Source organism: Orbicella faveolata, unplaced genomic scaffold, assembly GCF_042242905.1.
Source record: "Orbicella faveolata isolate gen_17 unplaced genomic scaffold, um_ofav_v1 contig_36, whole genome shotgun sequence".
NCBI classification, from domain to species: Eukaryota; Metazoa; Cnidaria; class Anthozoa; order Scleractinia; family Merulinidae; genus Orbicella; species Orbicella faveolata.
Genome location: NW_028301565.1, coordinates 5,382,307 through 5,398,612, shown reverse-complemented (window position 1 = coordinate 5,398,612; position 16,306 = coordinate 5,382,307). Strand labels below are relative to the sequence as shown.

General features: G+C 40.1%; 1 protein-coding gene across 1 annotated transcript; it reads left to right on the top strand.

Annotated features, from left to right (window-relative positions):
• The first annotated feature begins 1,369 nt into the window (after positions 1 to 1,369).
• LOC110050669 (uncharacterized) lies at positions 1,370 to 10,090 on the top strand. Its single transcript, XM_020756587.2, has 2 exons — positions 1,370 to 1,513; positions 7,807 to 10,090. The coding sequence occupies exon 2, from the start codon at positions 7,807 to 7,809 to the stop codon at positions 8,854 to 8,856; it is 1,050 nt and encodes a 349-aa protein (XP_020612246.2). The 5' UTR covers positions 1,370 to 1,513; the 3' UTR covers positions 8,857 to 10,090.
• The last annotated feature ends 6,216 nt before the right edge of the window (positions 10,091 to 16,306 follow it).

The following is a 16,306-nucleotide window of genomic DNA, read 5'->3' as shown; positions in this document are numbered from 1 at the left end:
CCACTTTAAGTTATCTAAATTTATTTATTCAACCCACATGGTTTCGTTTGTTCATGTATTTATTTATTTATTTGTTTATTTATTTAACTTTATTTATACACGAATAAAACATCAGGACTTAAAGTAAATACTAAAATTGCATTAATTACATTGTTAAGATACTAATCTACTACTATTTCTCGTTGAAGACTAAGTTTTTGCTAGTCAAGTTTAACAAAGAGATCATCCGCATCGGCATCATATGAAGAAGAGGTCAAAATACGCGCAGCGCAATTTTGTAGTTTTTGTAGTTTAATGGAAAGAGATTTATTGCAATTCCCCCATACGACACTACAGTAATCGACATGAGGTTGAACTAAAGCATTATAGACGCATAGGAGCCTTTCAAAAGGAACAAAAGAACTTCTTCTCTTCAAGATGTCAATGCAGGAGGTAGTATAGTAACTCCTTAACTGTGAAATCCACTATACCAAGAAGCGATCCAAGCAAGACCAGATTAAGCTGAAAACCCAGCTTTTGAAGTTCTCCGCGACGTTTGTTAATAGCCCATATTAGTATGCTCGATATTAGACTGGAACTAGCTGGCCACTTAGGCTAATGCGGAACAAGCTACACATGCATATCTAAGTAGCTGGCATAATGTACTCGAAAAGCAATTTTCGTGAATGTGATATTTTTGCTCAGTTCTTATTAAAATTCACTACACCATGTAGCAACCCCCTCACCCTTCCCCATACAACAGGCAGAATGTGCGTTAAAATGCTGGCAGCCCGTTTTTCTCTCTAAGTCTAGCAGCGAGAATGAGGCGAGACGGGTGTATACGAGATGGGATTGAGACGGATTTCCTGTCTGATTGGCTGAAAGCGTACAGTGCGTTTTTGAAATTAGCGCCTGTGTCGTCATCTAGCTGCAGATTATACAATAATCATGTCAAGGACACTCAAGGTGACGGGTAATCATGTCATGTATGACCGCGGTACATGATTTCTAAGGGTAATCATGTCGAGTTCGCGCGCATTGTGTTGCTTACCGTCAGAGAAGAAGCAAAAACATGACTTCCATTTTTTTCGTTCAATGTATAAGGTAAGGGTTATTAGCCTCAGCCTTCGGCTTCGGCTGATAACTCCTACTTGATTATTAACCTTAATTATTCTGGATATGACAAAAACCTCATCCAGTATTTGCCTATTATCTGTCGGATTTTCTGTTGACAGGGCAAATCGAAAAGTTATTTTTTAATTTTCCTTTTCCTTTTTCCGAGAAAATTGCCCTTTATATAAAATTAACTTCCGTTTCAAAGGTCGGTTTAAACCAATCAAAATCAAGGAAAGAGTCTTTTGCCAGCTCAGTGCAACTGAACAAAAGAAAGTTTAAGCCCTTCTCGCGCTTAGCACCGTTGCGTTGACATCGATACTGTGAAACTCAAACAGTCGCTATTCAGTGACAGTTCACGAGAAGTCAGTCAGTTTTTCCGTTGTTTAAGTCTTTATCTTCGACGATAATTAACTCCGAGGTAAGTCTTTAATTTTATTTCTTTTTTTTTCAAGTTGGGTTGATAAATTTAGTGTTGTCTCTCGCATGTCTGGCGAGTATATTACACTAAGATCACACCGCTTTGAGTGATTCTGCCGCGATGTCAGTGTGAACTGTTTCCTAATAATGGCCGGTTGGATTGTAGATCTTTCGCTGTTCACTTTCACTTAATTTTGTCGAGAGACAGTGGCTTCTTGTTATGTTTTCTTTTTTCAGCTCAACTCCAATCTTGTCACCGAGTTGCATAACAATTTCTTTCAATTGTTCCCGGCATCATTCTTTGGAATACTCCAAATTTCCAAGTAGTTTAGTCTCGAATATTGCATTGGGAAGCTAAATTTAACGCCTTTAACGCCACGTAAAGTACGAAAAGCATCGCTTTTGGAGAACAGAAAGAAAGCATGTTTGTCTATCACGTGAATTGAAATGATTTTGCTCTCTCATGCACGTTAAATAGACAGGCCTTAGCACGCAAACAAAGAAAGCGGAAAAACTGAAGACTTCAACTGTGAAAACAACAATTATTGGTGGATATAAATTCCAAGCATATGTCCTCGTGAAGCTATAGGTTTCTTTCAAGAAACGCAATTCCGATCTAAATACCTCGCCTAGGTATCTACCAAATCGGAGTGCGAGAATTTGCTTTCAAAGTCAAATGGCTGATTTCTTTCTATTGCTATTATTTTGGTACTTAGAAACAGTGCAGTTGCAAATTTTCAACGGTTAGGCTAACACAGTTTCCAGGAATTACAAACAAAATGCCAAGGTCTAGAGGTTGGTGACTAACAGCTTACTGACGGACTTTGGTCTCTAGTGCGCGAATGTAAATTCCACAGAAGGAAGGTATACATAAATTCCTGTCACGTGGGCATCAGGAAATGTCTATAAATAACATTCTAAGAAGAAAAAACTTCATACATGTTAAACAGACAGACCTGGGCACGCAAACAAAGAAAGCGGAAAAAAAACTGAAGACTTCAACTGTGAAAACAACAATATTGCATCAACGGGACTTTTGTTCGTTATTGGTGGATATAAATTCTAAGCATATATCCGCGCGAAGCCACAGGTTTCTCTCTAGGAAAAGTAAGGGTGACTGAAACATTTTAAGACAAAGTTTGACGAAGTAAGTAAGTAAGTAAGTAAGTAAGTAAGTAAGTAAGTAAGTAAGTAAGTAAACAAGAAACACCTGTTGAAGAACAAACTAATAGTATAGAATGTCATCTATCATGGACTTTCTGAGATTTTGGATGTTCTCCTGATTATCAATTAGATTTTCCGTTAAAGCGGGAAATTGAATTTTCGTTTCTATTCTCGGAAAACTGCCCTTTAACTTCCGTTTTAAAGGTAAACACTAAACAAATCAAATTCAAGGAATGAACCTTTTGTCAGCTGCATCTGAATAAAAGAAAGCTTTCCTTAAGTTCACGCCCATCTCGTATTTAGCACCGTTGCGTTGACATCGATAATGTGAAACTCAAACAGTCGCCCTTGGCCTTTAGTGAGAGATCAAGAGAAATCATTCGTTTTGTTTCAAAGTCTGCGTCGTCGATGATAATTGACCCTAAGGCAAGTCTTTACTTTTATTCCGCTTTATTCAAGCTTAGTAGTGTGAACTGTTCTTTCAGCATCCAATGAAGTTCCCCACCGCCCCCCCCCCCCCCCCCCCCAAAAAAAAAAAAATTAATAAAGATGAGAATAATAATACTAGTCGAATAGCGCTTAGGAGACAAAAAATTGACTTTTAAAAGAAACTAATCTAGCTTATTCTGCAGACCTGCGCAAAAGTAGTACAATTGATTTTCGCCGAAATTTGTTCCTCGTATACTTCCGAAATGTTACCGATAGTTTGTAGAGGTTTCGCCTCAGATGGTCATATCAACTTGCTGAAATGCGGCAAAACATGCCTTTTAAACGAAGGTGCTTTAAGAAAGTTCTCTTCATGTTACTTGAATTTATACAATAAAGGTCGCGTAAATATGAAGGTACTGCCTTTGGAGAATAGAAAGTAAACTGATATACTTGACAAATAATCAACAGTCAGTCTAAAACAGTTTCCGGGAATTAAAAACTAACCAAAAAAAAAATCCTAGTTCAACAAACGGAAGAATGGTAACTAACACCTTACTTTGGTCTTTGGTGAGCGGATTTAAATTCCCCAGAGGACGAGAAGCTGTGATTTGGGCACCAGCAATGTCCACAAATGACATTCTAAGAAGAAGTATATACACCATCCATTTCAAGGTGAACAGACAGGCCTCTGCACGCTACTAGAGAATGCAGATTAATACTTTTCAACTTCAAAAACAGATCAAAACAAACCAAAGCCTTGCGACAATATTTCAGAACACAAAGCAATCGCTATTGTTTGGCAGGAGGGAAAAATGCATGTTAATCTTTTTCTATCTCTTTGGAAATACCAGGAGTTGCAGAGAAAAGGATATCATTTGACGCGACGTATTCAAAGACAAATGTTCTAAGTTGAGTTTTGGCAAAAAGATAATCGGAAAATAAATAGCTCTAGTACAAATGATTTAGATCTCGTTTAAAAGCCCAGGAGTTACAGAAACAAGGGAACTAAAGTATATGCTAAGCTCTCTTTATTTTATACAATTAACGCCACGTAATCATTAAAAAGCACCTCCTTTGAAGAACAGAAGGAAAACCATGTCTGGCAGATCATAACCTAGGCTCTATCGCGAGAATTGAAATGATTTCGTTCTCTTTAGATAGCGGAAATCTCAAATTACACACGAATATCTCTCACGGAATGCGTTTATTTGTGGACTTCAAATTGCTTGGAAAATGTCAATCAATTTAAAATCACATTCCGTTGACACGGGATACGAAAGGCCATCTTTGAATCTTGTTTATTTCTTGGAAAAGTAAGATCGAAATTTAGTTCTTGTATGACTAACAAAAAATCGTTGGCATTGCCCGATAAATTGGTATTATTTTACAAGGCGATATATGTATCCTTATGTAGCTAGCTTTTGTTCTTGGAAACGAAAGTGCCACTGTAACATTTTGAGACAAAGTTTGATGTGACTAGAAACACCTAGAATGTCATCCATCATGGACTTTCTTGAGTTGTTGGATGTTATCTTTTATATTTTCCGTGCACACGGGAAATCGAAAAGACATGATTGAATTTCTATTTATTTTTCCTTGAAAACTGCCATTTAACTTCCGTTTTTAAGGTTCCAGAAAAGGTGGGCTGATTGAGCCTGTTGCTGTTATTTTGCTACTCAGGAAAAGTTCAGTGGCAAATAAATCAACAGTCAGGCTAAAACAGTTTCCAAGAATTAAAAAGTTAGGAAAAAAAGAAAATACCAACTTCAATAACTGGACAGTTGGTGGCTAGCATTGGTCTCTGTTAGTGGATGTAAACTCCATGCAGCATTGGCTGATTACAAGTGTCCCTGTCACTTGAAAGAACGTTCCAAGTTCACGTCATCCACGTTGAATAGACAGACCTCTGCACCAAACACTGAAAGTGGACTTACCTTAAGCACTTCAACTTTAAAAACAGAAAAATTATCCACCAACAGGACTTTTGTTTATATATTATTGCCCGTGGATGCAAATTCAACTCAAATGGGCCACTTGAAAAACTGAACATTGCCCAGATCAGGCAAACCATGACTCTGTTTTCAACAACAAAAGAAAAGGAAAGAAATGTTACGCAGAACCAAACGTCCTTGGTTTTTCCTTTTTTAAACAGTACATGCATAAAGTTCAGGAATGTAATAGCCAAAAAAAAAATCCTAGTTCAACAAACGGAAGAATGGTAACTAACACCTTACTTTGGTCTTTGGTGAGCGGATTTAAATTCCCCAGAGGACGAGAAGCTGTGATTTGGGCACCAGCAATGTCCACAAATGACATTCTAAGAAGAAGTATATACACCATCCATTTCAAGGTGAACAGACAGGCCTCTGCACGCTACTAGAGAATGCAGATTAATACTTTTCAACTTCAAAAACAGATCAAAACAAACCAAAGCCTTGCGACAATATTTCAGAACACAAAGCAATCGCTATTGTTTGGCAGGAGGGAAAAATGCATGTTAATCTTTTTCTATCTCTTTGGAAATACCAGGAGTTGCAGAGAAAAGGATATCATTTGACGCGACGTATTCAAAGACAAATGTTCTAAGTTGAGTTTTGGCAAAAAGATAATCGGAAAATAAATAGCTCTAGTACAAATGATTTAGATCTCGTTTAAAAGCCCAGGAGTTACAGAAACAAGGGAACTAAAGTATATGCTAAGCTCTCTTTATTTTATACAATTAACGCCACGTAATCATTAAAAAGCACCTCCTTTGAAGAACAGAAGGAAAACCATGTCTGGCAGATCATAACCTAGGCTCTATCGCGAGAATTGAAATGATTTCGTTCTCTTTAGATAGCGGAAATCTCAAATTACACACGAATATCTCTCACGGAATGCGTTTATTTGTGGACTTCAAATTGCTTGGAAAATGTCAATCAATTTAAAATCACATTCCGTTGACACGGGATACGAAAGGCCATCTTTGAATCTTGTTTATTTCTTGGAAAAGTAAGATCGAAATTTAGTTCTTGTATGACTAACAAAAAATCGTTGGCATTGCCCGATAAATTGGTATTATTTTACAAGGCGATATATGTATCCTTATGTAGCTAGCTTTTGTTCTTGGAAACGAAAGTGCCACTGTAACATTTTGAGACAAAGTTTGATGTGACTAGAAACACCTTTTGCAGAACAAAGTAATAGTATAGAATGTCATCCATCATGGACTTTCTTGAGTTGTTGGATGTTATCTTTTATATTTTCCGTGCACACGGGAAATCGAAAAGACATGATTGAATTTCTATTTATTTTTCCTTGAAAACTGCCATTTAACTTCCGTTTTTAAGGTTCCAGAAAAGGTGGGCTGATTGAGCCTGTTGCTGTTATTTTGCTACTCAGGAAAAGTTCAGTGGCAAATAAATCAACAGTCAGGCTAAAACAGTTTCCAAGAATTAAAAAGTTAGGAAAAAAAGAAAATACCAACTTCAATAACTGGACAGTTGGTGGCTAGCATTGGTCTCTGTTAGTGGATGTAAACTCCATGCAGCATTGGCTGATTACAAGTGTCCCTGTCACTTGAAAGAACGTTCCAAGTTCACGTCATCCACGTTGAATAGACAGACCTCTGCACCAAACACTGAAAGTGGACTTACCTTAAGCACTTCAACTTTAAAAACAGAAAAATTATCCACCAACAGGACTTTTGTTTATATATTATTGCCCGTGGATGCAAATTCAACTCAAATGGGCCACTTGAAAAACTGAACATTGCCCAGATCAGGCAAACCATGACTCTGTTTTCAACAACAAAAGAAAAGGAAAGAAATGTTACGCAGAACCAAACGTCCTTGGTTTTTCCTTTTTTAAACAGTACATGCATAAAGTTCAGGAATGTAATAGCTAAAATTTTGTTATACGAAGGAACAGCTTAAATGATATCTGAACATCTTAGAACCTAGACGTCTCGAGCTCGCATTTACAACACTTTGAGGTCTCGGTCTCGCAATTGAAGAAGTCAAAATGTCTCGGAAACGCTTGTCTCGCCTTCTCGCAAAGTCTTGCATTTACCTTTCACCACTCCTAGTTTTCTACGTAGCCTGATATTATTACCTTACAATTCAATTAGACAACGATTTCCTGTAGCTTCGCCACTAAAGCTCAGTCTCACTCCTCATCGTGCCCCGCAAGACACCCATGCCACTATGCTATGCCACTAAAGCTAGAAAAGACTAACTCGTACAGAGCCTACTCACGGAACACGACTGACTGGCGATGACTAACCGACCACTGAGTGACGCTTAAAGTACTATTAAAGATTCAGGAACCAAGATCCCGGTCTGTAATTTGGGCACCTATCGGTTAGCAAGCGTGGTGCGCTGATAATCCCTTCCAAGATCCTCTCTATACAGAGTACAATGTAATAAACAACCGGGGTCTTCTGCTTCTTGAAGAGTCAAGCTGAAATAAGCCCTAGATATTTAAACCCGGAAGAAATGTCATGTTTTTCAGTCGTCTAAGGAGAAAGATTGAAAATTATAGCCTGAATTGACAAATCCTTTCCTGAATGTTTTAAAAAAATTTCGAACGTATAAAATAAGAATTGAGATAAGATTTCCATTGAATTGAACACAAAAGAGAACGTTGGGAGACTCCGTACTTTGTTTGATAACTCAGTATAAACCTACTAAACAGTAGTGTTTCTTCTTTATCTACTCGCAGATGGCTGGAAAAGATCTACAGACATCGCAATCAGCGCATAAAGAGGTTGTGAACCTTAAGACGATAATGCACGATATGCCAACAGACATGCGCCTGTTTTCACTTGCTATGAGATCGCTTTATGCCCAGACTGCTGTCGGTTCCAATGCAGCAACAGCTCAAAAGTTCAGAAAACTCCGAGATGACACAAGAAACGACGCCATCGTATACCTCAAAGGTGTCCTCCCTCTGTCCACCAACTTTGTTGCATCCATAAGCGAGTACTTTGAGTACTATGACGGCCTGGATTTCGAAGAGTGGTGTGAGATGCTGTCCGACATCCTCAAAGAGACCACTGCCTTCAGGGAACTGGCAGAGACACTCGTAAAGATGCATGAAGATATTCTGGTACCTCTTAAGAAAAGACAGGACGAAGCAAATGTTGTCCTCCGGGAGTTTGAAGACCTCCAACAGGAATTTGAAAAGAAGCAAAAAGAACTTGAAGAACGCGCTGCGACTAAGCGTGCCTGGGCGGTTGGGCTTTTTTTCATTCCTTATGTCAATGTGGTCGCAACCCCTTTGTTAGCAGCTTTAGCAGCTTCGGATACGGTAGAAGCAGTTGCTAAGGGTGCAGAATCCAAAATACAAGAAGCTGCCTCACTCACGGTCAGCAATACTCTAATCCCAGCTCTTGAATCCTTTATCAGTGGTCTCACTAAGGCAGCAGGATTTTTCTCCATAGTGGAGAATGAATTGAAGAAGTTTGAAGGCAAGGCCCACAAAGGCCTAGAGGATCCAAAGAAGCTACACTACACTATGATGAAGAAGGAAGCCAAAGAGATGAAATCGATCTGCCAAGGCTTCTATGCAATGCTGCCAGCGGTGAGGAGCGATTTTGAAGCCATTCCCACAGAGGGAACAGACCAGAACTACGTAGACAGGTGGCTGGAAGAACAGAAAAAGGTAATCAAGGAAAAAGTAAGTATCGCGAAGCTTGCACGAGATCTGCTGAAATCTATAGCTGGTCCTGCAGACCCTTCCACTGATGATCAGAAAGCCCTGCAGAACTGACCGAACGCAATGATGCACAACTGTGTTTAGTGTGTATTGCAACAGTTTTCTTTACATTCATAGCAGATGACCTCTTTATAACCGAATTTCTTAGCGTTGTGTGTGAATTTAGTTTGTCATGTGTTGATATATAAATCGCTGCTTTTATTTACCATAGATTTGCAACCAAATACGGATAGAAAGTTTTTTGTATAGGAATGTTTTCCTTTTATATAGTGTCTTAGAATCAGTTGTTTTGCTCACAAGTGACCTTCGTTTAGTAACACATTTTTGGCAATAAAATATTAAGTGCCTGTAGTTAGTTTTCAAGGCTGATATCATTTTATGATACGGATAAATACGAACGAACCTAGAATTGTACTTTAAAACTTTCTTTGCACATTGTTCCGGAAATTATTGTAGCTTTCAGTCGTTTCGGTTTATAGAGTTGAAATCGGCCTTTTTGGCCATGGCTTGAGTGTACTAATTAGTGTTCATTAGTTTTTTGGTTAGTTTTTCTTTTTATTTGACGTAAGCAATTGCTGTGGCTATAACAATGTCTCTATTCCACTGTATTTACCTTCAATAGCTATTGAGGTCGTTTTAAATTCATAATTCCGAGCTTTGATAAATAGAAATTACGTTTAAAAGCCAACAGCAGCTTATTAGCCAAAAATCAATCTGTTGCCTAAGGTATTGTTACGTTTAAGAAGCGTGCTTAAAATATTGTCATCGATTGTTCCATTATAGTTTCGAAGCTTTTGTATTCGTAAATCTGTTAGTAAAAATGGTCGAACTCAGTTTTGTAGAAGCGTTACTTTGGCAGCAGTTAATTTTGCACTTGAATATGCATTTTCTGTCACATAAAATTTCAGTTATAACCGATAAGTTGTTTATATTGTCATAAACCGCTCGTATCCTCCTTAAGAATTTGTGAACTTTCCACTGAGTAGTTTTAATTGCTTAGGCTGTTTTAATCTAGAGTATTTTAGAATGTATTCTACCGGCCATAAAAACGAATATTTGTAACATTACAACTGAAGCTGTTGAGTTAAGTTGGAAATTTTATTTAAGTTGTATGCGCTGTCTTCATTTTTTTTTACCTAGTAATTGTTTTTCAGTCGCATCTATATGTTAGCGCATTTGTTGTACTCTATGAACAATGAACGCTGGTACGAATCGTAAATAAGCAACCACGCTTGTAATGCTCTTTCGATAACGTTCACCGAGTGAATAAACTGCTGTTGGAACCAAAGCCGAGTTGGCGCTGTACATGATGTAGTTGCCTGTCCAGTTCGTGGTTACATCCCGGAATCCAAGAGCGTACGTAAAGGCCAGAACACACTCAGTAGGAGACAGCTGCGGGAATGTGAAGCGGGTGCAAGCCCCTTTGTGTGTATAAGTGGGACGCAAATTATAGGGACAGTGTGCAAGAGCAGTGCGCACGAGACTACATCGACAACTGTGGTCATTTTGTCCACGCTTCACGAAGCACAGGCCTTTTTGGCAAAAACGGGCATGTCACAAAACGGAAACTGTCGTTGCAGGATGTCTCCCCTTCATGTCCTTGCAGCATGTCCCTTAGTGTGTGCCGACCTTTAAACAACGGGTCTTCCTCACAAACGAGTTCCCCCATTTGAGTTTAATTTCCCCCGCGATGAGAGCTGCCGGATATCGTATCACGAAGAGTTCGCCCGTTCGGTTCGTTTACAAGGAAAAACTCCCTTTCAGGATAACATTTACCGTTCTATACTTAATATGCTTTTCGCATAAGGAAAGCCAGTTCGTGTCTAATTATATTGCGTTAGGCTTGCTGCCTATCGTGAGGAAATCAGAAAACCGAACCGTGCACATTAAATGCTATTAGGAGTAATTTGAGTATATTTTTCGGTGTTTCCCAGTGCATTCTTTTTTGATATGTGCCCCTCTGAAGCGTAAGATTTTTGGAGCTCTTTTTGGTTTCGCTGAAATTGGGTCATAACAGTTTCCCATTTTGGTCTAAAATCAGATACGATTTATGATGAACTAGACGCTCCAAGAGCATTTACTCGGGCTTCGTACCGCAGTATCATATCGTACTTTACGAAAACGCGTATTGGACACAATAAAAGCAAATTAAAGAATCATGATATTTTAGCACAAGAGTTCCGCTTAGGTATTTGCTATTCAAGTTGCTTCGTTGAGTATCCTCCTCATCCTATCGCGAGTTGTGATTTTAAACCATTTTGTGGGGGGGGGGGGGGGGACAGGGGGGCGGGAACCCGGGAGAATAGGGGGCGGGAGGGGTACGGAAGGCGGGAGAGGAAAGGGCGGGAAGCGGGAGTTCTAAGAGGGCGGGAAGTGGGAGAGAAATGGGAAACGCTATTTTTTTAAATTCAACAATGCGTTAGAATACTTTCAAAAACAAGAACCCAAAATATATTTGACTTACATTTAACGTCTTCTCAGTCACTTCTGAGACTTCTGAGCAAACGAGCAAATGGAAATCTGCGCTTGGGCTGAAAAACAGGCTTACTTCCGGTCAAATAGTAAACCCGTTTACAGTGGTTACGTCATAGGTCATGAAATGTCAAGCTGCATGAGTGCACATGTGTCGCGTAAGCTGTCAAATTGCAAAAAGGTGAGACGAGCAGGCGATCTCAAATCAATGTCGTCTAAGACAATTTTATTAGGTCTCAATATTTTCCGGTGCAGCAGTGAAAGGTCCGTGCATGGAAGACCTTCTTGGGAGCTTGCTCCTTACGACCATGAATCAGAACGGGCCAAAGATTTCACCGCGTGGTGTAGAGATGCCTCAACTGAATGCTGCTTTAATGAGCGCGCTGGAGAGTGTGGAGTGGTTTGTTTTACGTCTCAGTTTTTTGTTTTAGACAAGTCGAAATCGATTCCAATTAGAATAGGCGGACAAACAGCGATAACAATGGGGTGACAGGCCTACACAACTCCTATCCACGTGTAATAGCCGCTTTGAGAGTTTTGGTCGAACTAGTATATCGTTGAGGATCTGCCCCTTTTATATGGTACGATAGGGGGATCTTTGAATATTTCGCTAAGCAATAATCCTGTTTTTAGGAGGACATTTCACCAGAGTAGAGCCGTAAGAGGTCATAGGTCTGCGTGGTTTCCGCTGCTATCCGCGTGTAATTTGTAGCGTGGAAGAGGAAGGAGACCAGTGCGCCCACCCAGGCACATGGAAGACTTCTTTTAGATTTCCCGAACAATAAATACACATAGCTGAAATCCGCCTGGGACGTTTGGCTGCAATTCCGTCAAATTCTACTTCCATGATTTAATTGTCTGATCCCATAAACGCCGGACTGGTTACTGGAAATCCGTATACTTTATCAGAACAAGATACAATTTAGAATTAACTTTTGAGACCGTCGTCACTGAAAACGGATTTCAGAAACAAATCTGAAGAGCCGATGAAAATGGACTGAAATGGTGAAACTCAAAGGAGATAAACAAGTAGGTCAAAACTTCATTGAATTGAAACATATGGCAGTGGTAATCTTGTTAAATTATTTAAAAACAAAGGAAATGCTTAAGAATTGCGAAGCTAAATGACTAGAATGTGTTTTGACTCTGCCAATTTACAGGGGACGGGAGCAGCACGGAAAAGGGCGGGAGGCGGGAGATAAAGGTACGGGAAGCGGGAGAGCAGGGTATGGGAGGCGGGAGGTTCTGACCCCCCTGTCCCCCCCCCCCCCCCCCCACAACCATTTTGGTTCAAGAATGAAGCACAGCGGTCTACGCATTGATGGAGAAGTTGTTTGCAGAGAATTTTCGACATCTTTTTACAACTTATGGCGATTACTTTGTACATGCTAGCAGAAATTGTACGAAGTTTGTTTACTGGTCGTGGCGATCCGAGTAAATTGTGTAGCTGAACATCATTGCCGTTTTGCCATCTTAAACCCTTTTCAAGAGTCATATCTCCTTTGGAGAGCGAATAATCCCTTTCGAGAGAGCCAAAACGAATCATGATAAACTCCTTCGCGAAAACAACAGTCCTGTGACTAAGCTCAAATTGCATTGCACATAATTTGCATAAACGTTCAAGTTGTGTATTTTGCGGATAACTTCCAAGAATTTGCGACCCTTAACGCAGTTTATGAAGAAATATTCAAGCTACATATTTTTATTGAATCAAGGTAGGAGTATTTTTTAAAAGGACTCTCATTTATAAGGGAAGACGCGGCATTCTGTTTTGCTATTTATTTTGGTTTCACGCTCGTCCAGTTCATGCCACTCAACATGATTTTCTTTTGCAGTCAGACACAGTTTTCTAAAAGAATTGGCGATTGCTGAGACTGCTAAATATACTTGAACTACTAGTGAAATAGCTGGCTAAACTATCGTCAATACAGATTTTCCTTAGGGCTTGGCAAGAACATTGGTTCGTCAATAATCCCGCACAATTCCCCGCACAATCGAAGGTTTAATTCTCCCGCACAATGTGCCTCCAAATTCACACGTTATTTTTTTTCCTGCACCCTACTAGAAAGCCAACAAACTTGCAGGTAAGATATTTAATTCAAGTTATCAAAAGTCTTATCTTAACAACGTTGGAGATCGACATATTTTGCGCGATGCAAGAAACAAGTCGCATTGAGTTACAAGTCCAAAAACGTTTTCGTATTTAGCTCGTTTTATTGCAATATGATTTGTTTTACTGCAATATTCTAAATAATAACAGCAGTAGCCACATACCGTCATTGACTGCCTATTTTTTGCCAGTGTTTTCGTAGATTGAACTCATACCGCAATCGGCTCAGTTGTTATCTCAAGAGAACGTTTCGAGCGTGAACTTTGCTTACCTGGCTGGCTTCCAAGCAATATAATTCGTGGACCGACCCTTTATGAAAAGGATCGACATCTTTGTATGTGAGAAGAACGTAGAAGGCGCGATTCTTGCCAAAACTTTCCTCGCAAAACACCGCATTCTGTCACGAAGAGCGAGCAATGTCGCGTTCCTCGTCCCCAGTTTCCATGGCCTACACATGGAACGCCTGGGACCATGACCTCCCTTTTGGCGACCAAAACGCTTGCATTTTGTGACTCGGGCTTTCCTACGGAAGCCCGAGTAAAAACCACAAGACTGTATTATAAAAGTGACTACGCTTTTGTCAATTGTGCTCGTAAAACTGGCATATTATGCTCCTAACACTGCTCAAAATTTTTGGAAATTATGCCAGAATTATGCTCGTTTCTCCAAATTACGCTCCTTGCATCACGATTTTCCTACTGGGTTTTAAGCAAAATAAAGACAGAACAGGGCGAATAAAGACAAAACAAGGAATAACGCCGTTTGGAACCGCCGTTTTCTACATTTCTAAGCATCCTGGCTTGAATTTGTATTAATTTCCGTTATTTCTTGACCTTAAGAAAATAGTGAAATCCAAAATGGTGGATCCAAGATGGCGGATCCGGGGTGGCGGGTGAAATGACGTCATAATTAACAAAAATGGTATCAATTTGCAGAGCAAGCTCAGGGCTATCTAATCTGTGTAAATTTATTTGTTTGTGCCTTAACAGAACGAAAACCCAAGGGAGGGGTTCCATAACCCCCTTGTACCACAGTGGGGGTATGAATTGGGTTAATTAGCTCTGAAAGACGATTTCAATAAACGCTCCCAAGAGATTAAAGCTTTCTGTACGACATTGTAAGCTGCTGAAGTGTCTGAACTGGAAATTTGGAAGTGCTCAGATCGACGACGAGGACGCCATCTGAGATCTTAAAAACGATATTACGCTAGCAGTGCTAAGTTTAGATAAGAGCTAAAAATTATGCTCGGTTTGCTAAATTATGCCAAAAATTATGCTAACACAATCGACAAAAACCTAAAAGTAACTTAGTTATGCCGGCAATGGTCTAGCCTCCTAAGAGCTTCTGCGTAGGAGGCTAGCTTTGGTCGAGCTTTTACTCTTCGCGAAAAAAAATGAGGCAAAAAGACAACTAACCATGAAAAATAATTCCACGCGTTAAGATGCAGTGTGCCGCTTCATATACAAGAACGGCCAGGGATGTGAACGTGGGTAGGGAAAATAACATATTTTGCCTGAAAGAGAATTTGGTGAAAGTAATAGCACACTTTACAGGTTCGATTATCAGCTATCTTTCGCGAAAGAATATCAAGACCATAGCACACCCCAACAAAAATTCCAAGTCACGCCCTCCCTCGGGTCTTAAGTCTTTCATTCATACCAAGAGACAATGACCATCGTCTCCTGTCGCTCGTGCATAGCAATGAAACTGACGATTCAGTAGTGAGGTCTTAGGGTCTTGCAAAAGGAGCGTTCTTGTCCGAACCCAACCCATTGCGGCTAAGGTAGGCAAAAGTAGATTTTAGTGTTGACAATAGCAAGGATAAATAACTATGGCTACCCATGTTGGTATAAGCCTATAAATTTCTTTCAGAGAACTTCTGAGCGTCACTAAGCCCCAAACGAAAGATAAGAACTAACGAGCTACAAATTCGATCACTGTTACTCTTACGACTGAGCTGCAACGCCTACCAAGAGAAAGCTCAGTTTTGGTTACACGTCTCACTTCAACACTGTACAATAACAAGAATATCGTAAAAGCTTTACCAAGCTTCTGTGGGGATTTGTCAATCTGTCGTTTCATTTCCATACCTCTGGGGTGGGAACTTATAAGAGGGTAATGACATAAGAGTCAATTATAGAGAAGCTCAAGTCCTGCCATCAAACATGACAAAAATATTGAGCGCACGAGTGAAGAGATCTTTTTGGATTGAAGCTGACTTTCTGCCATTCCAGTGGCGGATCCAGACGTTGAGCTAAGGAGGCGGGGGGGGGGGGGGGGCGTTTTTTTGCTTGCCCTGCCCTTTTTTTGTTTTACCCCAAAATAAGGCGGGGGGGGGGTAGTTTGGGCCCCTCCCCTGGATCCGCCACTGTATACTTCTCAAGTGTTCCCTCGTGAACGATTGTTTTAAATGGAAAAAAAAAAAAAAGAATTGAAGCAGGGGCAATAAGAAAAATGCCAATAGGTCGTTTTCGAGTGACTATCAAAATTCTAAATATATAGTTCTCAATCCACAAGGCTTTCGTTTTAGCATTCTCTTGACGTCAGTCTTTTTGGTTACTGGTAAGATTTTCGTTGAAGTGGGGCGCTTCGGGTCGGGGCAGGGGCCGGGGGTACTTCCATATAAAAAGGACAGGAGTGCTCGTTGTACCTTTTAGGGATTAAAAAGCGATGTGATACCTCTTAGGGTGTTCAGCCTCAAAAGGTCCACAGCAGGAGCTTTTGCAGTACCTTTTAGGGTATTGAGCCGAAAAAAATATGACAGGAGATAATGTGTTGCTTTATGATTGGTACCTCTTAGGGGTGGAAAAAAATCAAGCCACGCCCACAAAGCAGGCGCTTGGTACCTCTTAGCAGTGTTTTTCAAAATTTCCGCCGAGTACCCCCGTCCTTTTTATATGGGAGTCCCCCCGGGGCTTCGGT

What these genes read in the sequence shown, in the direction of transcription:
- LOC110050669 (XM_020756587.2), top strand. Translation starts at nt 7,807, where the DNA reads ATGGCTGGAAAAGATCTACAGACATCGCAATCAGCGCATAAAGAGGTT.